The 25,704-nt window shown below is 36.7% G+C and overlaps 1 protein-coding gene across 1 annotated transcript in view; it reads left to right on the top strand.

The window, feature by feature from the left end:
- The window catches only part of Smarcad1 (SWI/SNF-related, matrix-associated actin-dependent regulator of chromatin, subfamily a, containing DEAD/H box 1), a 58,255-nt gene extending 35,410 nt beyond the window's left edge, over positions 1-22,845 (top strand). Inside the window, exons 11-24 of the mRNA XM_051203181.1 lie at positions 4,653-4,743; positions 6,890-6,989; positions 8,326-8,385; positions 8,481-8,556; positions 10,161-10,296; positions 11,259-11,396; positions 13,783-13,878; positions 13,985-14,102; positions 14,463-14,584; positions 15,771-15,959; positions 16,624-16,742; positions 17,796-17,978; positions 19,168-19,277; positions 21,548-22,845. Coding sequence (XP_051059138.1) covers positions 4,653-4,743; positions 6,890-6,989; positions 8,326-8,385; positions 8,481-8,556; positions 10,161-10,296; positions 11,259-11,396; positions 13,783-13,878; positions 13,985-14,102; positions 14,463-14,584; positions 15,771-15,959; positions 16,624-16,742; positions 17,796-17,978; positions 19,168-19,277; positions 21,548-21,609 — 1,600 coding nt within the window. The 3' untranslated portion in view covers positions 21,610-22,845. The remainder of the gene's footprint in view (positions 1-4,652; positions 4,744-6,889; positions 6,990-8,325; positions 8,386-8,480; positions 8,557-10,160; positions 10,297-11,258; positions 11,397-13,782; positions 13,879-13,984; positions 14,103-14,462; positions 14,585-15,770; positions 15,960-16,623; positions 16,743-17,795; positions 17,979-19,167; positions 19,278-21,547) is intronic.
- The last annotated feature ends 2,859 nt before the right edge of the window (positions 22,846-25,704 follow it).

The following is a 25,704-nucleotide window of genomic DNA, read 5'->3' as shown; positions in this document are numbered from 1 at the left end:
CGAGAGAGAAAAAGATTGTCTATGATATTTGTACTTTTATGGTTGTGGAAAATATTTCTTACATCTTTTTGTTTTGTTTTTAGCACTAGGGTTTTGATAAAATGATTACCTTAGCTGTTGATTTTAGTTACATCTGCTATTCTAATTTAATGATCAAGCATGTTTGCTGGTGATCATTGGTTAATAGTTCAAAATCATAGTATGAATCAAACAGAAAAAGATGTGGTTATTGGCCTTTAATAGTAAGCTCGAATCTTTTCTGTGCCCTTCTAGGGTGCTATGTGGTGGTGTAGGGAAACGTGATGCAGCTCCCACAAAAGAAGCCCTTTGTGTGTTGCATAGACAGAACTATGTCAGCAAAGTCATCTCCTAAGTGTAGTTGGAGCTACTGCTGCTGCTTGTTCTTCAGCGTGGACGTGGGGAGTTCTTCACTCTGCCAGACTTTCCCAGTTGAGTCCACTTTATCATAACTTGGAGTTTAAAATTGAGTACTTTACTGCATCACTTAAAAAACTCTCAACCCACATTCACAAATTCCTCTTCTAAGTAGTGTGGTCAGGTAATACTCTCCTTCCCCTTAGACTGAGGTTTTAAGTCATAGTTTAATTATAAATATTAATTGGTTTCTTTATGACATTTTATAATAACATTTTTTATTTTTAATGAAATGCTTCATAAATGAGAAGTTAATTCTTAAGTTCTCCTTAGATCAAAATCTGAGTTGTACTCCCAGATTTTTACTTGGACTTTGCAGCTGTCAGTGTAAAAACATTTGCAGTTGATCTTTGCCTTACAAGGGTAAACAGTGTCCAAACAATAACTACCACACTTGTATCTTTATTTAGCTTTGGTGGTGCCAGGTATAGAACCTCTCTCATTGAGCACAGTGCTGTGTTACATCCCCAGCCCTAGATCTTTCTTGTAACAGAGCAGAGGCTTTGTGGCAATGCTAAGTGTTTACTTTTCCATTGCAAATTGGTGTGAATTGTAATAGAAAATTTGCCTTTGGAGCTACAGACATTTCAGAATCTCTTGTTATAAATGGTAATCAGGGCAGTAGAGATGGCTCAACTGTTAGGGATGCTTGCTGCTCCTTCTCAGTTCAGTTTGCAGCACCTACATCAGGTGGCTCACACATCCCTGTAAATCCATACTCCAGAGCTTTGTTGCCTTCTTCTGGCCTCTCTGGGCACTCACATACCCCTCTCCTTCCATACACATAAATAATAAGTACAGATCATTAAAAAATTAAAACCTTTGTAGAGAAAAATAAAAATTTTCAGGTGCACTTTAAAGCTGTTACATGCACATACTTATTTCACAATGTTAAACTTGTTTAAAATGAAAATGTAATGATGTTAAGTTTAAGTTAGAACAGTGGCATCAAATTTTAGCTTAATGAGTTCAAATTTTGGGGTGTGTGTGTGTGTTCATTCATTCCATACTAGAGGTGTAACCATTTCTAAGGCTTTAATAGTTGATATGGATTGATCAGTTCTAAATTTTCACTGAAAAGTTGTCTAACTTGTTCAGCATACAGTATGTTATCTGTCTCTTCAAGCTAAATGTATGAAAGCCCTTATCTGAAAGGAGAGGCTTTCTGTCCTGATTTTAAACAGGAGTTGAGATCTTTGACAATAATATTCTTTAAGAAAAAAAAAAAAAAAAAAGCCATGGTATGGTGTCTATTCAAATACTTTAACTTGAATAGTTCTTTTGAAGTAACTAATATAGTAATATTTTTAGGAGCCATGACATGCTTAGAAGACAAGAGCTTTCATTGGATGGCAGGTCTTATCTCTGTGGAACATTGTTCAAACAAGCCTCTCCAGCTCCATATTATTTTTGAATTTTGATTTCATACTCATTATATGCAGCCCTGGCATTGCTGCTTCTGTACTTTCTCGTCTTTGGAAGTCATGTTGAAACTAGCTTTCTCACAGCAACTTCATCTCACACTGAAGCAATCATAATGATTGGGAGGAGTCTTTTCCCCCATAGCAGAAAAGTAACTTCCAGATAATCCATGCCCTCATTTTCTTTTATGATCACAGGATATCTTAAAGTAGCATTGCCCTCCATGGCAAGCCAAAGAGCCTTTAGCCTAGAGATATTGGATTGTACATTTAGAGTTCTGAGCACTTCCTATGTTATTATCAGTAAGTGGGTGGTTGCTATTCAGATGCAGTCATTCAAACTCTTAGAAAGTTGTCAAAGTAAGTGGGAGGGAGGTTTGATTACATAAGATACCTGTTAGAGAAAGAATATAGTCTACCTATTTCAATAATTTGTCATTAAATAGAGGTGTTTTTGTTGTTGGTACTGTTTATGTTTTTTAAAGTGGTCCAGGGTCTCATCCATTCTAAGTAAGCACTCTTAATAGTTGAGCCATATCCCCATCCAGAAAATGTAATGTAAATTTTCTTTCTTAAACCTGCCTATGTCTGCACTGATCCTTTTACATTGATCCATTTGTGTTCTGGAAAAAGAACCTGTATCGGGCAATGATTTTGTCATGCTAAGCCACACAAATCATGAGATTTAGGAAAAAACTAGCCAAGGAACATATGCGTAAATACACATATACATACACACTATATATACACTTATGTATGAGTATGTATTTTTGAAACATATTTTGATTTAATAGAGCTATTTAGTCAAATAGCTAATCCAGGTGCCTTAGGCTTCCTTGTGATTATAAATAAGTCAGTATTCCTTGAATGGATATTTCTGTATAGTTGATGCTTTTCACTTACCACATTTAAAAAATTGGTGTGTAACCATTTTGACAGATCTTTGAAACCTATATTAGTGATGAAAACTTTTATAATTTTGAAGAATATTCCTTTTGGGGGGAGTGATAGGTTGTTATGGTAGCCCTCAGATGCATTTATAAATGTTATAATTCTCCCTTACCAAAATTTGTTTTCAAGAAAGTCAACCGTATATGTATATGATGATTAAATAAAGTATTAGTAAGGACTCAAAAATAATAGAGCACTAGGTGTTTACTTGACCATAAAAAGCTTTTGGGTTTTGTTATTTTGTGAAAGGGTAGGCTTTGGGGTTGGAGAAATGGATCAGCACTTAAGAGCACCTGAGCACATGCTGCTTTTGCAGAAGACCTGGGTTCAATTTCCAGCACGTTGAACAACTCACAAACCACCTGTAGCTTGAGTTCTAATCTATAGGTACCAGCAGTGCATGAGGTGCAAAGACATACACACAGCAAACACCTGCACACATAAAAATAAGCTTTTTAAGTGGTGGCGTTAGAGTGATTCTAATTTGAATCCTGGGGCCTTAGGGAAATCTTTTTACATTCTCAAGGCAATGGTACTGCATGGATAGGTTCATTGCCTCTGTAGGAGCCCAGAAATAACATTGCTAAACAACATTCTTCCTTTTTCTTTTTTCTTGTTTGGAAGGAGGGCAAATAACTATGATGACTTTAGAAATGCTGACATTGTTGTCTCGTCTAGATTGCTGTTACTTTTTAGTGAGAAATGTTTTTACGTGTTGCAGCCCCCGAGCCTGAAATAGATTCCTATTTAAGATGGAGGACTTTTAGGCCCACCTCACTGGAATAAAGATGTTTTGGTTTCAGAGTTTAACCCCATAGCTGCTTACATGCCACATCTGCTGTCCAGACCTGTTTTATTTATGTAGACTGAGTTTATGTAGGAGAAACTAAGGGGGAAGAGTAAAAGCTGGGAAACATTACAGGCTTTCACATTTATATGTGGTGAGTGTTGTGCTACTGAATATGAGAATACGGTTTGAATTAATTGTGACTCCCCAAATTAAAATCTGAGATTTTACATTTTGTAGTTGTACAGCCCCAGATTCTCGAATTTCATTTTTTTATCTAAAAAACCATAACAATAGCAAATTTATAGCATTCTTTAAAAGTTAATAAGCTGACATTTGACTTGTATCCTTTATATAAATTTTCAGTAAAATGGCTGTTAATTATTTTAGCGTTTAAAGATTTAGGAAAATGTTACTTTCATCCATTATAACTCTATAATATAAACAAACTTGTTCTTAGGGATTAATTTGTTTATGCATTTCCAAGTTTAAAAGTTAAAACACTTGCGTTTTACTCTGGTATTTATCAACGCTTAACATTTATATATGTAAATATATGCAGATGTGCATCTATGTTACTCTAGAACTACACAAAGCCATTTTTTAGCAACCTAGCAAAAGAACAAACTTTGTGGATTTAGTTCTAAAACTTTTATTTTTTTTAATGTGCTAAAAGTCTAATCTACTTTTCTAGAACAGACTATCATAGCTAATATTCTGATCATTTATGGAATTCAGTAACATGGTGAAATTATGCTTTGAGCAAATACAGAAATGTGGTATTTGTGCTGCCACAAGAAATAAATGTTAAACTTTGAGTATATTTTTATGAGATTTAAAAAATTATTCTAGATTATTCTAGATCTACTTTATTAAAATATACATAGCTTGTAAGAGCCAGACTAAAAGGTAAGGCTCATCTAGATAGTTCTGGGTATTTTTTGTGTGTATATTCATTATAACCAAAATGTCAAAATTATATAGTATAAAAAATGTCTTAATTAGTATAGAAAGTTAGTAAAAATATAAATCTGTAATATTTGTTGTTTCTTTGTCAGTTTGTCACTCAAGCCCTATCAGAAGGTTGGTTTGAATTGGCTGGCACTGGTGCACAAGCATGGACTTAATGGCATTTTGGCAGATGAAATGGTGAGTATATACTCTTAATAGAATTTGTGATTCAACATGTCATTAAAAGATACGTTGTCATTTAAAACATGGCATCATCTCTTGATATTGTTTTGCTTTCTTGTGGTTTTTGTTGTTGTGGTCTTTGGTTGGCTGGTTGTGTGGAGCCAGCTATCAAACCCAGGGCCTGCTAGGCAAGCATCCAACCATTGAGCTGCATCCCTAGCTCTCAGTTAGACATTATAGTTTTTACTGCTCTCATTTCAATACCTTACACTTTCTCTTACCTTTCTTTGTTTTTATTGCTTTAGTTTTAGCCTCACTCCTCCACAGTTGAAAGAAACTTGTCTTCCTGGTTATGATTATATATCAAAGTAAATATTATATGACAATATCAGCAAAGTCATTTTAATTTTATTTATGTCTCTGAGTTATTTTCCCCCAAATTACAATTGCTTTGGGTTAAGCCTCGTGAAGTTTGTTACGACCATTTGTTTAGGTATTGTCACAGATGAACTTAACTGTTATTCTGATATGTCCTTTACCTTCCTTCAGCTGTGCTTGTAAAAAGTATTTGTTGAACATGAGTTATATGCTGGCTGTGTTGCCCCAGCACTTGGGAGACAAAGGCTGGAGGATTTCAAGTTTGAGGCCAGCCTGGCCCACAAGCAAACTCTACCACAAAAAGTCAAGCAAAGAAAAGGTTGTGTTCAGTGAATAAACATTGAGTACATTAAATCACATTGTCTATTGGAGTCTCAAAACTGGACAAGCGTAATAATGCTTTTTCTGCATATTCACACTGTCACTTTATACTTACTAAAGATGCTATTCAATATAAAAGTAAGTAATGTCTGAGGCATTTCAAACTTACAACCATCAGTTGTAAAGAGCATGGCAGTTGTATAAAGGAACTTGGGAGTCAGACCTGGGCTTTGGATGTCAGCCTTACCTTTCATGGGCTATCAGGCTCTTACCAGATGACACAATCTTTCAGAACTAATACTACTAAAAATTACATAGTTTTTATACTCAGATTATATTTGCTATCAAAAAGCTGGGCAATGGTGGCACACACCTTTAATCCCAGCACTCAGGAGGCAAAAGCAGGCGGGTCGCTATGAGTTGGAGGCCAGCCTGGTCTACAGATCAAGTGCCAGAAGAGGCTCCAAAGCTACACAGAGAAACCCTGTCTTAAAAAACCGAGCAGGTTGTGGGGGGGGGGGGGTGCACGGAAGGATGTGAAGTTAATTTTGTTATTCATAAAGCACAAGTTTGTAAGTTGTCTTAAAGTTAAGTTTGCCAGAACAAAAATACCATAGTCATACCATATACAAGTTTGTTTCTCATTGAAGACCAAGATGGAGGTGGTAGAGAAGAATGCGTTCAGTCTATAACAATGAATTAGTTGGTGCTACTTAGATCTCTTGAAGTGCTTGTTGTACCTTGTTTTTGTTTTAAAATGGGGTTTCATACTATTTCCCAAGCCAGCCTAGAACTTTCTGTACTGTAGCACAAGCTGTTTGTTCTGAAACTGGCATAGATCACCTTGCCTCAGCCCCCCAGTTGCCTGGGGTTACAGATGTGATCAACTAAGCCCAGCTCTGTACCTCAGTTCCGAAACCTAGAGGCTGACCTCAGGGTACACTGTATACAGTTCATTCTGTCTGGCTCATTCAATAAAACTGATGCTACTGGGGTTCATCTGCTACTATTTTATCAGTTTGTTTTCTTTTTTAATTGCCATGTGACATGGTCTTCTTATCTGTCCTTAAAAGTGTAATTGCATAGTAATGGAGTTAGGTATATGTTTTGATCTATGAAATACGTTTCTCTCCATTTAGGCCACAGTTAAGTCCTGTGCCTATACTAAGCAGAATTAGTCTCCTTCTAATACAATGATCCTGTTAAATGTATGTCATGTATAAACTAACAACTGCCATTATCTATGCTGCTCATTGAAATAAGCTATAGAATCATTTGTGGAGATTTTACTCAAGTCATTTGAGGGCTAAGAACTTTGTCGAAATTTTCAGAAGTGGATTATGGGAAATGGAAAAATTGATCCTGCCCTGAAATGCTCCTTTTTCTTTGGTACTTTCAATTATTTACTTATTTTAATTCATTTTAAATTTTCATATATTGTCTTTTAAACTTTCAATTGTAGGGCCTAGGAAAAACCATTCAAGCCATTGCATTCCTGGCATACCTTTTTCAGGAGGGTAATAAAGGGCCTCATTTGATTGTTGTTCCAGCCTCAACCATAGGTTTGTAATACCGGGGACAACTCTTTCTGTATTTCGTGATGTCTTATATTGGTGTGCATATGTGATGATGAGTATTAATTTTTTGGCCTATTTTCTCTTTTGTAAATCTCTCTCTCTGTGTATGTGTGTGTGGGGGGGGGAGAAGAGAGTGGGTTCATTGGCAATATTTTCGAGGAATTTGACATGGTCATTTATTTTGATTTCATAATAATTAGAAATTATTTTTAGAGTCAGAGGAGCTGGCTGTGATGACACACACCTGTGATCTTAAGTACTTAGAAGGCAGAGTCAGGAGGATTGGGGTTCAAAGTCATCTTCATACGTGTAGTGAGTTTGGGGTCAGCCTGGTCTACAATCTGTGTGGGGGGAAAAATATAGCCAAATGCAAAAAATATACAAAAAAGGATGGTATAATTTTAGGTAGTGAGGATTGAGATGAGGTCTTACTATGTTTTCTGTTCCTCCTGGCTCAGTTCCTGTTTAGGTGGTATTACTACCATGCCCAACTTTTTAAAAAAATTAGAATCTAATAGTATATCATTTCATTCCTACTTAAATCATTAATTTATTCTTTCTGAATCAATTGAATGTACAAGTTAGGGTGAGAGAGTTTTTGCATATAAGTATACAATAAAGACTGTCTCTATACAATAAAGGCTGTCTCTGAGTTGGAATTTTCACTTGTCCCTTTCCCCTGACCGTGATGCTACTTCAGAACTTCTCATTTTTTTAAATAATATTTTTTAATTTAAATTTGAAACAGGCTTGTTTTACATGTCAATCCCTGTTCTCTCACCCTCCCCTCCTACCCTGTCCCCCTCCCAACCCCCATTTTGTCCCCTTTCTGCTCCCCAGGGAGGGTGAGGCCTTCCATGGGGGATCTTCAAAGTCTGTCATATCATTTGGAGCAGGGCCTGGGCCCTCCCCCATGTGTCTAGGCTGAGAGAGTATCCCTCCATGGAGAATGGACTCCCAAAGCCCATTCCTATACTAGTGATAAATATTGATCTACTACCACAGGCCCCATAGACTGCCCAGTCCTCCTAACTGACACCCATGTTCAGGGTGTCTGGGTCAGTCCTGTACTGGATTCCCAACTATCAGACTGAGGTCCATGAGCTCCCCCTTGTTCAGGTCAGCAGTTTCTGTGGGTTTCTCTAGCCTGGTCCTGACCCTTTTGCTCATCACTCCTCCCTCTCTGTAACTGGATTCCAGCAGCAGAAACTCTTACTTTAATCGTGAGGGCAATATTCATAGTGCTGTTTTCAAAACAAAACTGAATTAATAAATGTAAATCCTATAATAGCAGATTCAAATAATCTCTTGTGTTTTATAGATAATTGGCTAAGAGAAGTTAAGTTATGGTGCCCCACATTAAATGTGCTCTGTTACTATGGTAAGTCATTTGGTTTTCATCTTAAAGTTCTTCAAAATTAAAATAGATAATTAAACACAATCAATACATCAAAATTGCTTGATTTTATATTCTAGGCTCTCAAGAAGAACGTAAACAAATTAGATTCAACATCCATAATAAATATGAAGATTACAATGTAATTGTTACAACGTGAGTATTAAGAAAATTTGGGAGGAGGTGGAGAAAATTTATATAGCCCTCTTTATTTATTTGTTTGTTTGTTTGTTTGTTTGTTTATTCATTTTAAGGTAGGGTCTTATTATATAGTCCTGACTGGCCTGGAGCTCTATGTAGATCAAGCTCTGCCTCCTAAGTACTGGGCCTAAAGGCATGTGCCACCATGCTCACCTAGAAAAGTATCTTGTAGTAGTAATGTATATGTTAGTTTATGCTGGAACTGTGCAATAGAAATGATAGGGTAATTGCTCACAGTGAAGGCATTTGTTTTTTAATTTATTGCGTAAAGCCTTTTGTTTGAGTTTGTTTTGATTTACTAGCTCACTGAAAATGGGAGTAAGATTTTTGTTCATGTAATTGAAAACATAGCTAAACTCAGTTAAGCTTAAGATAAAATTTGAGGTTCCATGGTAATAATTTATTTTTCTAACTTGCAAATAAGTGTTGATAATTAATATAATGAAATCTCCTGCTCCCAATGAAAAGTCTGAATGAGGATGATAAATACATTGTCTTTATTTCTTTCTGTTATTTTTGAGTTGGGGGGTCTCATTTACGTGGCTGGTCTCCAATTCATTTAGCTGAGTACTTCCTTGAACTCCGGATCCTTTTGCCTTCTCCCTGCAGGAGCTGAGATGTCAAGCTAGCACCACATCCAGTTTCAATCTATCTTTAAGTAGTCACTGTGTGGTTGGATCTATTGGGTGTAAATGCATGGTGGAAGCCTAATGATTTTATAACATTTAAATTATTATTACTGCTACCTTCTATAGGCGTGCATTTGAAAGAATTTGTCCAAAATTTCCTTTTTCCTCTTTTAAGGATTTATTTCATGTATGAGCATATGTGCCTAAGTGTGTGTATATGTACTGCTTGCCTACAGTTGCCTGCAGAGACTAAAAGACAGTTTCAGATCCCCTGGATCTATAGTTAACATGCAGTTGTGACCAGTGTGGGTGCTAGGAATGGAACCCAGGTCCTCTGTTCAAGAGCAAGAAGTGCTGAGGCAGCTCTGCCACCTACCCCTCTAAAAAGATTTATCATCTTTGTCTTAAGTAAACGGACCCCGTATATAGTCTAACTCTTGGTTGTTAACTGGTAGTTCTTTGACCTACTCTTCTGTTTCATCTTTATGTTGTATTCTGCTTCTTAGAAAAACTTATGGGGCAGAGTACACAGCAGTGCTAGATTATTTTTAAGTTATTCTCAAATTGACTGCTTTCAAGTGTGTCAAAGTTGTGTAATATTGTAACATTTAAATTTCCTTTTGGTTAATACTGCACAATTTGGTTACATGTATGTAAATATTCATAAAACACACACCAGTATTTGAAAGCTGATTGTTTAGTGTTGTCTTGTTAGAGCTGTTTGAAATGTCAAAAGAAAAATAATTTAGAACCCAGTGAGGAAGGAAAGAACATGCCCTATGTACCTATGCCTTTGGAGTCACACGTGTACTTATATCACAAACAATAAACATAATTATATTTTTAAGAAAAATAATTTTAAAACTCACATTGTGTCCTAATAAGCTCCTAAATGGTATAATCTGAAATAATTCATTTTCTTGGCAACAGTTATAATTGTGCAATCAGCAGCTCTGATGATCGCAGTCTCTTTCGACGGTTGAAACTGAATTATGCAATTTTTGATGAAGGCCACATGCTGAAGAATATGGGCTCTATCCGCTACCAGCACCTAATGACAATTAATGTAAGAGTGTGCTTAAAAAATGGTTATGATAAAATTGACCTTTCCTAATGTATGTGCGTGCGCGCACACACACACACACACAGAGAGGAGAGAATGAGAACGAGTAGAAAATTTCATATTAAGAAGCCAAAATGCTTTCTCTTTAAGAGTCTTTTTGATTGGTAGGCGCTGTGGGCACTGTCATGTACTTCTTGTTTTTTTTTTGTTTTTTGTTTTTTGTTTCTTTTTTTGTTTTTTGTTTCTTTTTTCTTGAGTAATTCTTTAAAAATATAAAAAGAAATATGAAGTTTCCCACCTAGTCCTAAACCTGTTTAGTCCTAAATAAACGTAACAGTGGCTTATATTAATTATAAACTGTTTGGCCAATGGCTCAGGCTTACTGGTTTGCTCTCAATTATTAGCCCATTTCTATTAAACGATGTATTGCCACAAGACTGTGCCTTACCCATAATGCTCCGGCATGTTTTACTCCTTTGATGGGTACACAGAGTCTCTCTGGTTACTCTCTGCCTTTCCTCTTCCCAGAATTATCCTAGTCCCACTTATATTTTCTGCCTGGCTACTGGCCAGTCAGCATTTACTCATCAACCAGTAAGAGAAACATTCACAGCATACAGAAGAACATCCCCCATCAGAAATACTCTTGGTACGGTGTTGCACATGAGCTTCAGCTTATATGACAGGCTATATAGATCAAGTACAATTTATCTTTTACCACCTCATGGAAGTTATTTCAGGATACAAGTTACTAACTTGCCAAACGTAACCAGCAGTTTCTTATGCTGCCTGAAGTATAGTAGATGATAGGAACTGACATCAAGTGTCTCAACTTCTATCACAGAATGTAAAATTGTTAATGATGATTATAATTTTCTTGTATCCTTTACTAGACAAGGTAGACAAAGAAAGGAGGGAGAGACACTTAAAGAAAACTAATCTAAGTTTTGTTTTCACTCTCTCAGGCAAATAACCGTCTACTGCTCACAGGTACACCTGTGCAGAATAATCTTCTAGAGCTCATGTCATTATTGAATTTTGTTATGCCACACATGTTCAGTAGTAGCACCAGTGAAATCCGAAGGATGTTTTCTTCTAAAACGGTAAGCATGCATATATGGTTCCCCCAAATGTGAGGTGTTGGTCTAGGCTCTTCACTCTTTTTGTCTCTTACTATTGTTTTCATGGTTTTCATGCTCTATCAAGTGAGCTTAAGTACTTGGTATACCTATATGTAAACATATCAGCCATAGTATAGAGGAAAATAGTGATCAATTCTATTACCAGTATTCAGGAGTTCTGAGTTTTGAGTATCCTAACAAGCTGAGTAATAGTTTTAAATTGGTTGAAGAGCTCAGGTATCTTGGGTTATAGGCACATTTCTTTTTTAAATACATCCTTTTTTCTTGTATATTCTTTATTTGGCTTCCACTAATTTTAATACCTTATACACTTATCGTTACCAAAATGCCATTATCAAAACAAAGCTTGTATAATGAAAACTAGTACTCACTACCTAAACTAGAAAGGTCCCCTATCTTGGAGAGGGTGACTGGGCTTTCAAAAGCTAGAACCTAGGGTCATAGAGTTTAGGATTTCCAGATATCTAACTTTCCTAGGAAGCCAGAGGCTTCTGGGGGTAGAGTTTAGAGGTCTTACCCTGAAGCCTGATATTAACCCAGTGACTTCCTGACTTCCCTGACTTCCCCTGAGAGAGAAAATAGTGTGCAGACTCAAATCATTTCTTAAGAATCTCTTGTGGTCTATGACTTCAGAAATTGCGATTATTAAATTGTTTGATTTTAGTGGTCAGTACGAGCATGCGAAGATGCCCAGGGCTTTGTTCAGCAAGCTCCATTTTACTGCTTCATTCTATGACTCTTGTTCTCCACCTGCTGCAATGGGAAGAGTTGACTGGACTCAGGGGTTCCAGTTCTCTGCTTTGAGCTGAGTGACCTTATCTAAGCACCTTCTTTCTTGAGCATCTTGCTTGAAGCTTGAGAATAACCCCCCCTCCCCCCCGAGACCCTTAACATGGCCTTCTTCACCTTTGGTTTTTCTATTTGCACACACGTGCAATGTGCATGTGCGCATTCAGGCCTTAGGTTGCCATGAGTTATCTTCCTCTGTTCTCTACCTTACTGTTTTGCTATAATTGATTCTTTGATAATTTTATATATAATTATACTGCATTCTGGTCATATTCATCCCCCACCCCTCTTTTAAGCCCTTGCTACTTACATCTGCTACCCTTGTCTCAACAAGTGACAATTCCACTTTGGAACCCACTGGGCTTAACCAAATCTATCATGTATTGGAGCATAGATAACTCACCCGTGGCTATACCAGGAATACAATGAATTTGATTTTCCTAGCATCTCTGACTATTATTAACTCCTTTGGACTAGGCCTAATGATCCCTGCTCCCATCTGTAACTAAATGTTTAGTGATTCTGTCTCATGCACTCCATTGCTGTGAGTTCATGTGTGCTATATATGACCAGGCTCTGGCCATAGGACAGCATTTCATGACTCCCTTTCCCATCATCTGATTCTTACACTCGTTATGTTCCCTCTTCCAGAATGGCCTGTCAGCCTTGCAGGGGCGATGTAAGTCTCTTGCTTAAATCTGTGCACTTGTTTAAGGCTGAGGGCCATACTAATCTGTTGTCTACTGGGATGTGCACTAACCATTGCTAGGTGTCTAGGGCTCTTTGAGCTTGTCTCTCCCTATAAACCTGTGTCATCCCCAGACCATTGGTCCAGGTGCTCACCAGTACTTGGTACCTCTTCACTGACCTGAAACACCATTTCTGTTAGACTTGATCTATATTTTCTCTCAAAAGATCATTTCTGTGGATTGTTCTACTGCACATCAACTATCTTTTAGATGTTTACTGATTAATTGCTCCCACTTGATGTGCAGCTATAGAAATAGAATGGGAGATTTTATGAACTACTCTTACAGCTTTAGTTTATGGGTACAAAAGATACTGTCCCCTGTTTTTAATTTCTGTGATGTGGATCCAATTATATTGACCTTGGGGAAGACTTTTTACAAAAAAAGACATGGATGGGTTTGTTGTTGTGTGTCCCCCTCCCCTTTCCTTATTTTTTTTTTTTTTTAAACGTGTACAAATTTTTAATCCATGTAATTCAGTCAATGGCTGAATTTGGATGGTTGGGTCTAAAGACCAGCTAGTCTGGTTCAGATTTATTGCTTCAGTAAAATACATGATAATATGTCAGAATTTAAAAGTGACTTTCTGGGCCCAGACAATAACTCATTGTAAAGAATCTGCCTGTCATCCAAGGCCTTGAATTTGACCAATGCCACTATGTAGGGGAAAAACCCAAACAGTCAAATGTACATTTCCATCATTTCCATCTGTGAATCAAGAGTCTGGAGATTATGCATATTGTAATATGGAATTGTTGTGATGATTTAAAGACATGACTTCTAAAGGGTTGGGTTTTTATTTTGCTTAGAAACCAGCAGATGAACAGAGCATATATGAAAAGGAAAGAATAGCACACGCAAAGCAAATCATAAAGCCTTTTATTCTCAGAAGAGTGAAAGAGGAGGTAATTCTTTATCTCAGTGTTTTGGGTTGCATTTTTTCTTCTTTAAGAATTGTTTTATTAGAAAAAAAAATCTTAGCAAACTCATGAAACAATATTCCTTTCCAAGGTTCTCAAGCAGCTGCCTCCTAAGAAGGATCAGATTGAACTGTGTGCAATGTCAGAGAAGCAGGAGCAGCTCTACTGGGGCCTTTTCAACAGATTGAAAAAGTCCATTAACAACTTGGGTAACGTCTGACTTCACAGATTATGGAAAAAATGATCTTAGACTAGGGCATATGATAACTAGGAGTTGTTCTTTTTAAAAAGTTAGCTAGGATTTGAAGAATTTTTGTATTGTTTTGTTTTCAAGACAGTTTCTCTGGGTAGCCCTGGCTGTCCTAGAACTAGCTCTAGAGATCTGACTGATCTTGAACTCACAGATAACTGCCTGTCTCTGCCTCCTTTCTGACTGTGGGGGTTAAAGGCATCTACCACCACCACTGCATGGCTTGAAATATATTTTTAAGTCTTAAAAATTGAGGCGGACTTTAGTGAATTATTCTCTATTTGATTTTTTTTTTTAATTTATACTCTCTTGACCACAGAAAAAAACACAGAAATGTGCAATGTCATGATGCAATTGAGAAAAATGGCCAATCACCCTTTACTACATCGCCAGTATTATACACCTGAGAAGCTGAAGGAGATGTCTCAGCTAATGTTGAAGGTAAGGGCGTATGCTGTACTCCCACTGAACGTTGCTAATAACCCTGGGAAATATTTAGGATGGTCTTTATGTTGAAAGTCAGGCTGCATATTAATCTTTGAACCACCGCGGGTCTCACACATTCACCCAAACTCTTCATCACCCATTCTTCAACCCTGTCCTGAAATATATTTTATAGGCAGAAGTAATTTGAGGGATGAAAGAAAGGATAGGTAACGAGGCCTCACATCAGCAAACTGGACCAACAACTCTTTTGTCACAGCACAAACATGCCCACTTATCTGTGTTGCTCTCTTAAGGTTTCTCGATGTAGGACAGAGCTGAGTAAGTACACTACACACCACTCTACCTATCAATCCAAATAATACTTATATTTTCCAGCTGGCCCTCGCCTTTCATGAGAAGAGTTTGCTAATTTCTCAGCTAGACTGCCATAGTAGACATTTTTTAGTTTTTAAAACTAAACCAAACTAAAAGATCCCTCACTCAGAATTGTGTCCTGGTCAGTGGGACAAGTTTCCCACTTGTATTCTCTCCATTTGCTTTTCCTTTGTTGTATTTTTCTCTGTCATTTTAAGTCTTTATTTTTGACTCATTCTTTATTTCTTATTCTTCTTTTTGTAGATAAATCTGAATTGAATGCAATGAGTTGTCTTTTAATTATTTTAAACTTAAGGAAAATTTTACACAAAAATACTAAGAATTTCTATAATGGACCCTCTGCCCATGTTACTCTGACGTGTTTTTAGTTAGCATTCATAATGCTATACTATTCTTGTTTTTAGTTAGCATTCGTAATTCTACTATTCTTGTTTCCTGTAAACCCCTAGATAACTTTGCCAAGATTATTTTGAATTTTCTATTCAGTTTTAAATTCCCAATTGTGGATTAATTATTTACATGATAAGGGCAAAGGGTGTTTTTTATATGTTAGTAATGGCTCACTCAGTAAGAAACGTTCAGACAAAATAGGAGGAAAGGTTTATCAACATGCTGTCTCTAGAAGAGAAAAGAATCTCTATGATACCCCAAATTAATACTCACTTCTTATCTTTAATCTGTTGTACCAAAATGTTGACTGGTTTGGGTATTCAAATGTGGAATTTTTTTTATTAAATTAGTTTCATCATATTATGACTTGTGTATTATTTTGTGTGTATGTGTGTGTGTGTTTCATTTTAAACAGGAACCTACACATTGTGAGGCTAACCCTGACCTGATCTTTGAAGACATGGAAGTTATGACAGACTTTGAGCTACATGTACTTTGTAAACAGTATCGACACATTAATAATTACCAGTTAGACATGGATTTGATTTTAGACTCTGGGAAATTCCGAGCCTTAGGATGCATCTTGTCTGAATTGAAACAGAAGGTATTTACTAGGATAGCTGTCTCTTTGTGTCTGCCCAGTTGAATTTCTGAAACAGAAAGTGTTAGAGAGAACGACTCTAGCTTTGTTGTTGTCCCAGTCAGTCCTAGTTCCTGAAGATTAGTCTATGGTCTACGTTTTCGTAGAACCTAGTGTTTTGAATATTTGCTTCTTACATTTTTTTGTAGAACTTTAAATATAAAAGATTAGATTACATATATTTTTTTTTAGGTATTAGTCATCATTTTGAAGGTGACTAATTCATGAAATGGCACTGCAAGTTGTAATAGCTTAAATTTTCAATGTTAATATCCATATAGCGATTATATATAGCTGGTCTCATTGAATGATGCTGTTTATTATGAAAAGGATATAATAATCTCCTGCCTTTAACTTAAAAACTGAGAGTTAAACAAAATACTTCTTACATTCAGAAGTTAAGGCGTATTAATATATAAGGAAAAATAAGTTTGTCCTTGGTATCACTACTTGAATTTTTTTTTTAACTTTACAAAGAATTTTGAGTACTAAATATCCATGGGGAAATATTCCCTGCAAAGTTGCCAAAAGGCTCTTTAAAAGCACTCCTTACTTTGTAAACCTCAAGGCTTTGGGTGGTATAATGGTTTGACTCTCCTGTTTCTAATCCATAAATGTATTTCCACAGGGTGATAGAGTTGTATTATTCAGCCAGTTCACCATGATGCTGGATATATTAGAGGTTCTTTTAAAGCATCATCAACATAGGTATCTCCGATTAGATGGAAAGACTCAGATTTCAGAAAGGTTGGTATTAGCTGCCAGACCTCAATCATTTGTGCTTCTGCTAGCATTTTAAATGTAGGGTACATTTCATAGAAATTTCTTGTTTTAAGTTGTAGGCTATGTTATCCAAATTATTACCTGGGGTGTGGGGGAGTGGTGCTTGTTTTCCTTTAATCCCCCCCAAATTGTATATAGATATGATCTGGAAAACTATGAGAATTTTGTGCTTTTCATTATTACCCCTTTTATTTTGTCATTTTTTGTTTTGCAGTGTTAGGGATTAAATTCGGGGCTTTTCATATGCTAGGCAAGCACTCTCTATAACCAAGCCACGACCCCAGTCCTGAATTTTTCCTCTTTAAAAACAACTGTTCACTGTTTACCACATCTTACTATTTAATCAACATTGTTTTAAGGTCATTTTTTCATATTTTGAAGGTTAATTAAACTTTTAGACAAAAAGTTCTTTTTCAATGGGAGCATCTAACATTTGAGACCTGCCTAGTTTACTTAATGCTACACCCTCTGTGCCCACCTCTGAAAAAAAACAAAAACAAAAACAAACAAAAAAAACAAAACAAAACAAAAAACTCCCAAACCATCTCTTACAGGTTTTTTAAAAAAATGAAGAAAATAAAGAGTATATTTTCTAATCTGTTTAAGTGGCGTTTGTATCTTGGTTTATTTATATCAGCTAGGATGACTTCTTCTCCCCTCCTCATATTAGTGTTAAAGATCAAATCATGAGAAACAAATCCTAGGATACAGTTAGATTGTACAGTTTATCTGATATATTGATGTCTACTGGTAATAGCTGTCAGATTGCTGAGAAAGTTAGACTGGATAAGTATTATTTAACTCAATCCAAAAATAAAGCAGTACTTCAAAGATTAATCAAATGGAGTAGTTGAATTGAATTGAGAGGGTCCTTCACACACAGGAGAGGAGAAAGTAGGTGTAATGGGAAGAGCGTGTGTGTATAGCCCCTAGGTTTGCTTTCCATATGCAGTCTTTGTTTTCATTTCTCTTTATTTACCATTTAGTGAAATTGAACCTAATCCATTTGTCTTATAGGATTCATCTAATTGATGAGTTTAATACAGATATGGATATCTTTATATTTCTCTTGTCAACGAAAGCTGGTGGATTAGGAATAAATCTGACTTCAGCAAATGTTGTTATACTTCATGACATTGATTGCAATCCATACAATGACAAACAAGCAGAAGACAGGTGCCATAGAGTTGGTCAAACTAAGTAAGTATTGTCATTTAAAATTTAGTTTTCATCAAGTATTGGCTTGATTAGTACAAATTACTAAAGGTGTGCTGGAAACCCTGCCGTTAGTTTTAATTTTTTCAGCAAAGTATAGCTGCTATTTTTTATCAGCAGACATTGATTCTATCCATTAAGTACTGTGTACTCACTCACTTTCTATTAATTAACCTTCTACCTCTAATAGTTCTACAGTTGTGAGATACATATTATCAGTAGTGGTAGTTCATGCCTACATCACTTGAGAGGCTGAATCATAAGTTCAGGCCAGCCAGCCTGACCCTACAACAGCAAGTTCTAGGTCAATTTGGCTCCATAGAGACCTGACTACAGACAGGAAAAATAATACATAATAAGGCAACCATGCTAGTCTACAAATGCTCCACCACCAAACTCTATCTCTAGTTCCATTGTAATGAGGTTTTATCAATAATTTTCAAAGCACACATATTTTTCTGTTCTCTTGGATCAATAGGAAAGGGTTTGAATAAAAGTAGTTTGAATAAAAGAAGGTAATTTAGTCTGTTACTCACTGTTCTATTGCTGTGTAAGAGACACCATGACCAAGGCAACTCTTACAAAGAAAGCATTTAAAAGCATTAAACTTGCTTACAGTTTCAGAGGCTTTATGTTTTATTGTCATTATGTTGGGAAACATGGTGACAGGCATGGTGCTGAGCAGTAGTTGGAAGTTCTATATCCTCAGCCATAGGCAGAGAGACACTCATCTAGTGTAGGTCTTTGAAATGCCCACCCCTGTGACACACTTCCTCCAACAGGGCCACACCCCTTAGGCCTCCTAATCCTTTCAAATAGTGACACTTCCTTGTGGTGAGTAAACATTCAAATATATGAGCATATGAGGGGGGCATTCTTATTCTAACCAGAGTCATTTACTTTTCTTATTATTCTTTTATTTGTTTTTACTTTATTTTCCCAAGACAGAGTTTCTCATTGTAGCTTTGGAGCCTCGCCTGGAACTCACTGTGTAGACCAGGCTGGCCTCAAACTTACAGAGATCTGCCTGCCTCTGCCTCTGCCTCCTGAGTGCTAGAATTAAAGGTGTGCTCCACCACTGCCCAGCCTTTTCATATTATTCTTCTTGAACTGCTAGAAGTAGGTATCTAAATAATTTTAGTGACCTGTGGACATTCCGTGTGTTTATTTTTAGAGAAGTATTAGTTATTAAGTTAATAAGCCAAGGAACCATTGAGGAGTCCATGCTAAAAATTAACCAACAGAAGTTGAAACTAGAACAAGATATGACCACAGTAGATGAAGGTAAGCTGTTTGTAAGTAGAAATGCTGATATTTATTAAAGTGTAGATTACCAGAGTTCTTAACTAGTATGTATGGTTTGTAGGACAAAATAGGAAAAGATACACATATTTATGTCAAGTACAACAGTAACTAAGATTTTTTTTTTGCCAGAATTGATAAAAACACCTTGATTTTGAAAGCATCTGTTTCTTCCAATCTTATGGACACCATAATATCCACAAAATAAAATCAATTCTGGATTTATAGCTTCATTCATAATTTTATGATGTTTTCACTAAATGAATAACACAATCAGGTCTAAAGATTCAAAACCTATGTTATAGTGTAAGTAACTTTAAGAGCCCTAATACTTATGTAATTTTATTTTTACAAGTAAAATGTGTCAAAATAGAGTATAATTAAATACACTTAAAATTTTTAATGTCATTTTTCAAATCAAATTACTTGGGCCTTAGAAACCTCAATAAATGACTTCTTTCTAAGCCACTGCTGGAAAAGATCATTTTAAGTTTTATAAGTTTAAAAACATGTTTTATTTATGTGTGTAATTTTTAATGAGTGGTATAGTCACAGAATTTAAAACTCCAAGGTAGAAATGTGCAAACGCATCTGGAAGGGTGGCTCAGTGGTTTGAGTGCTTAAGCTCACGAGTTTATCCAAGCACACTGGGCAGCGCACAGCTCTCCTCCTGTCTTCTCTGTTCTGTGAAAGGGCCTCACCTGGTTTTTGTTGGTGTTTGCAGGGGAAGCTTTATTTTTTTGTCCAGTAGAGCTAAGGATACAATGTTACCTGTTTTTTACTTTCAACTGTGATAATTTTATCTGTAGCCATTTTCTGCTTTCATTTTTAAAAAGAAGTGACACTGGGGGTAGATTATGTGTATTCTTTCTTTGTGAATGAAGGTATGTGTGTGTGTGTGTCAACAGTCTCCATGAAACCTCTGGGAAATCAGTCTGCTTTTTAGATTCTGTTTCTCCACAGCTGGCCTTGGGCTCAGGTCCTGTAGTTGCACTTGGAAATGCAGATTTCCAAATTCTCTATTAACCTTACCTGTTTAGAAAATCTGCAGTCTAATTCAACAAGCTTTCTTGTTGATACTGCTATGAATTAACTGGGGAACCAACTGCTGCTTTATGATAAAAATTGTAGGGTTCTTTCTTAAAGTAACTGGTTAATTACACTTTTTAACCTTTTTACTACAGAAATTTTGCTATAAAAATTTGAAAACACAGTATGAAGGAAAGCTCACTGACTAACAGCTGGGATGGGTGCAGTGTGTATTTACCTTCTCCAACACTAGTACGAAGTCAGTTACAAGCATGGCAGTATCACACTCAGGATTTTAGATAAATATTTTCTGAGTTGTTGCAAACAACTGATTTTCAGATATGGTCACCTTTCCTACTCAGATTTCTTCCAGCTGTCCTTTGATTATGTTTTTTAAAAATGGGCTTTACTTATTTTGTTACATATACGTGGGCATTTTACCTTCATGTATGTTGTATGCTGCATTTATGCAGTTTACACCGAGGCCATCAGATCCTCTGGAAGTGTAGTTGTAGATGGTTGTAAGTCCTCATGTGGGTGCTTGGTATTGAACCCAGGTCCTTTGGGAGACCAGCCAGTGCTCTTAAATGCTGAACCATCTCTCTCTCCAGCACCCTTGTAATATTTATAATTACTTTCTTTTGAAATTAGGGTGCTACTAAAGTTCATACTTTATTTTAGGTTTTATTTTGTTCTGTCTAAAGTATCTTTATACTGAAAAGACTCTACTCTTGGCTGCCCTTGTATTTTTTGTGTGGTACCAGTAAGTTTAGGACAACCAACTTGGTGCATGAACCTGTTTTCAGGCTGTTGAATAAGCTTGGGGGAAGGGTATCCGGGAACTCCAGTGTTCTGTGTCCTGTGCCCTGTACATTTGTGTCTTTTACGAGAGAATACAACAGGTGAAAACGTTCTTGTCATTTTGATTATGTCTCAGGTTTTTGTGAGAGAAGCGATTCGTTGTGTTTCATTTCAGCTATGTAACTCAGAGCCATTTGTAGTTTCTGATGGCACACATCAGAAATACTTGTGACTTTACAGCTATGCCATTTCCAGTAACTAAGAAATGAATAACTCAGTTGCATATGTTAAGGCACGTTTTTAATTAGATGACATTGAGACACACTGGGAATGAATTATAGGTGGGAAAAGGAAGTTGAAAGAAAATATGTTTTAGAAGCCCAGACATTTGTGCATAACATTTCACATTTTCTAACCTGCAGCTGATGAAGGAAGTGTGCCAGCAGATATAGCCACATTACTAAAAACGTCGATGGGCCTGTGAAAGGAAACTCAGAATTCCTCATTGATGAAGAAATATCAACTTGGTGCGCTCAAGGACATTCACTCACAGTGACCATGGGGTTTATGAGCATTTGTAACTTTTTATAATTTCACGTTGCATTTCTCATAGTATGGACAACTTTTTGCCACTAACTGGATTCTCCAGATATTCACATCCTGAAGATGTTGAATAATCATTTTACAAAGCAGTTTTCTGAATGGGGATTAGTTGGTGATTGTTTGTAACAAATATGCTAATGCTTTAGAAATGTCAGTATTTTTGTAATTATTTCTACCTCCAAATATATATATATATGTATATATATATATTGTCTTTCACTGGATAATGTGTGTAGATTTACATGTGCCTTATTTGACAATGCTTATGTCTTGTTGTTTTGCCTGTCTCATTTGAAGTTTTTATTACGTTAAAGAATGCAGCAGTATAGGTTGTTTAGCCTTCATTTTATTGCTATTTGAAGCAGATGTTCACCAATGTCAGTTAGAACTCAGCCTGAATCAAAAGGTGGCATTCCATCTACTAACATCCCCAGGTCCTCTTCCTCCTTCTATTAAAACACATTTGTTTGGCTAGGCACTAAGTTGTTTTCCAGTGAGTAGTAGTAACTTAAGCCTTTCTCCTGCTCTGTGGCTCGAGCCCTCCTTTCATTTGCTTACGCTACACTTCTGTGCTCATGACTGCCTGCTTGTGTGTGTAACCGTCCATTTCCCTCCCGCTTGTGCTTCTCTTAACGGTTGCCCAGTCTCTTCCGCTCCCGTTCTCTCACATACGCCCTACCACCATACACAGATGAGCAAATGCTGGTGACATTTTTCCAGGCCAGCAGATCAGGTTAACTTAAAGCTACTTCACTTCATCGGAGACTGAATGGATGTGGCTTCATACTAAGGCATCATTAGATACTGCATGGAAATGAGTCATTAATTTTAAATTCTTACTAAAATAGAATTTACCAGTTCCTGAGATTCCAATACAAGACCACCTGAAGAGAAGCCATTGTTCACTTCCAGTTCAATGTGGGTGACAAAGTGAAATTTAGAAGTAAAATTGTCTATTTGTTATTTCAGTCTTTCTTAACTATTGTTTTAAATTTTGCCTGTCAGTCTATATTGCTGTTTTTATTATACACAAGAGTCTTTGTACAACTTGTGAGCTTTATGTGTTTTGTTTTTATTTTGTAAATATCATTATAAATAAACTTATTTATAAATGAGAGATTTGCTAATTATTGAAGCTCATACTTTTTCAGACGTCCTGATGGCTAAGGTGCTAGGCAAGCTGTTAAAAGGTTGATACCATCTTATAGTGCTTTGTGTTTAGGTATCCGAGACTCTGAACTTTTGACTCAGTAGATACAATTGTGGTGCTATATGAACATATCATATACATCAGCACTACAGACAGGGCTACCAGGAATCTGCAACCAGGAATCTGCAGCTGTCGGTGCTACCTCCTCTTGATCACAGTATCCAGGTCATTTAGCGAGTTGTTGGGAAACGTACCTCTTAAAGGCACAGTGAATTTTTCTTAAGTTTTCTGTATGAATGTATCTCCCATAGTAGGCCTTTTGTTGTGTTGTTATATCCATATTTCTTCTAATGAAATGTAGTTGGATTCTCCCTGTAATATTCTATTATTATGTCTCTGGGTTTAATAAAAGTATTTGTGATCATTAAGTTTCACACCCTTTGTAATAGTTTCTAATCCTCTTTCAATCCTTCCCCATAGAAGTATATAATATTGAGCAGAATGGGATCATCTTGTGTTCAAGATATTGCTTGGCAATAAATTGGGATTTGTTACTTAGAATGAATCCTCACTTGTCCCTGCATTGGGCTGATGCCATTAAACATCATAGCCCATTCTTAACAGAAAGCATACAAAAGCCATAGATTGTTAATACCATAACCAACTGAGGAAGGTGTTTTGTTTGTTTTTCTAGATAAGAGTTTCTCTATAGCCCTGCCTGTCCTGGAACTTACAGTATAGACTAGGCTTGCTTTGACCTCAGGGATCCGGCTGCCTCTGCGTCTGGAGTGCTGGGATTAAAAGTATGTTCCCCCAATGCTCAGTATGAAGTAGGTTTTATTTTGTTTCCTTAGTACAAGTCACACATGGATAATAAGTGTGTCCTATGTGTCTAGGGCAGGTAACCTTTGTCAATAGGAATTATATTACAGAGTGAAGATGTGGATGGATCAGAAGATTAACCTTCAGTGGCTTCCTATAAAATTGTTAAATACTGCCCTTTAGAACATGCTATGGTTACATTTTACACTTGAACTATGAATCATGGAAATATGTAAAACTGTCTTATTTTGGTGTCCATTTTTTGTTAAGTGTTGTATTCATTGCTTCCCCTAAATTCTATTTCCATTAAAGACTAGCTTTAATGGAATGAAATATGGGAAGAAATGCCTGTACATGTATAAGAGGCATTACTGTCTTCATTAAAAGCATTGCTGAATAGTTCCTTAATGATTTTTCCCCCCCTGTGGATTGTTTCAATCATGTGATGTCTACTTATGCAATGAGATTCTTTTATTCTATTAGCAGCTACCATTAACAAATTTTTAACTAAAAGATCAAGGTCCTAAGGTTTTTGATATACACAAACCCACCCACCCCAAGGGCAAATCAGTACAGTGTTCTAAAAAGAACACACCTAGCTGGACATGTATTTCCTTTCTCCATATATTCCTGTTCTTCCTCCCTCCCTCCCTGTCTGTCTGTCTGTCTGTCTATCTTTCCTTCCCCCTCTCTCCTCTGAACTTCATAGAGAGCGTAAAGCCACCTAACAAGGATAATTTAAATATTGTTAATAGTCTTTTAAGAAAAAAATTATCGAACTTTGTTTACTGAAATGTACTGTGAGTGTGCATGCCACAGAGCTTGAGGTCAGAGGACATAGGTAGAAGTCAGTCTTTTGCTTCCATTATGTGTCAGGGATTGATTGGTCTCTGGTCTTCATGTTTGGCTAAAAGTGCTTTTATCCATGCAGCCATCTCACTGGCCAACAGAGGATTGTGTAGAGAATTGCTTTCCACTTTTTGTCTCTGCTTCCCAGCCACCATGAGGTAAATAGTCAGTTTCTTATATGCAGCCCACCATGATGGGCTTCTTATATGAAGCCCACTTGGCTTCTCCACAGAGCCAACCCAATGAAGCCAGCCAACCATTGGGCTTAAGTCTGTGAGATAGAGCCATGTAAATCTTCCTTCCCTGTAAGCTGTTTGTGTCTGTTACAGTTTGTCAGTGATAAAAAGCTAACACAGATTTTTGGAATTTTATTTTCTAAAGACTTACATTCACAGTAGCCATCCCTGGTCTGTATGTGTATTAAGGTTTATTTCTCTATTTCCTCCTGAAGAGATTGTTAGTTTTGACAGTTGTATATAAAGCAGCACCTAACATGCATGTTCAAGCTTTGTGCTCATTTGGGTGAATGCAACAGAGCAAGACTGTTGGGCCTCATGGTAAAAGGACATTTTGTTTTGTGGGGAACTAGGTCTCAGCCTGCCTTCTTTACCATTCCACCATCAACCATTCTTAGTTCCGGTTACGTCACTGCCTCTCCAGTGTTGATTTGATGTCTGAGATTTTTACCGTTTCTGGTCTGCACTGCTATTAATTCCCAGATGCCATTATTTTGGCACCTCTTCTCATGCTCTTTATCTTCTTTAAGTGTCACTTCTCGGCTTCCATTTCTTTATTACTAACTTTTTGCTGCTCTTTATATATTTCCAACATTTCTTTAGCAGGTGGATGTTTTGCACACTTTTTCCTAGTCTGTGGGTTGTCTTCTCGTTCTACCGATCTGTTTTAACCCCCGGCAAAGGTTTATTGTAACCCTCTGTCCCTTGTCTCTGGGTCATCTAACTTTCTATGTCACACCCACTTTTCTTTTGTCAGGGAGCTGACAATGCCCCTTAGTCTACAGCCTCCTGAACTGTGGCAGTGCTGTTACAGTCAGCTTTTTCTGTAACTCTACTGCTGGATCTGAATAAGCTCCAACATCGTTTTCTGTGGCTGTACTTGAATCTGTTGAGTTCCCTCTTTTTAGTACCCAACTTG

This window comes from Phodopus roborovskii, unplaced genomic scaffold (genome assembly GCF_943737965.1).
Source record: "Phodopus roborovskii unplaced genomic scaffold, PHOROB, whole genome shotgun sequence".
In the NCBI taxonomy this organism is placed as follows: Eukaryota; Metazoa; Chordata; class Mammalia; order Rodentia; family Cricetidae; genus Phodopus; species Phodopus roborovskii.
Note: the sequence above shows the minus strand (reverse complement) of the source record. Positions and strands in the feature narration are given on the sequence as shown.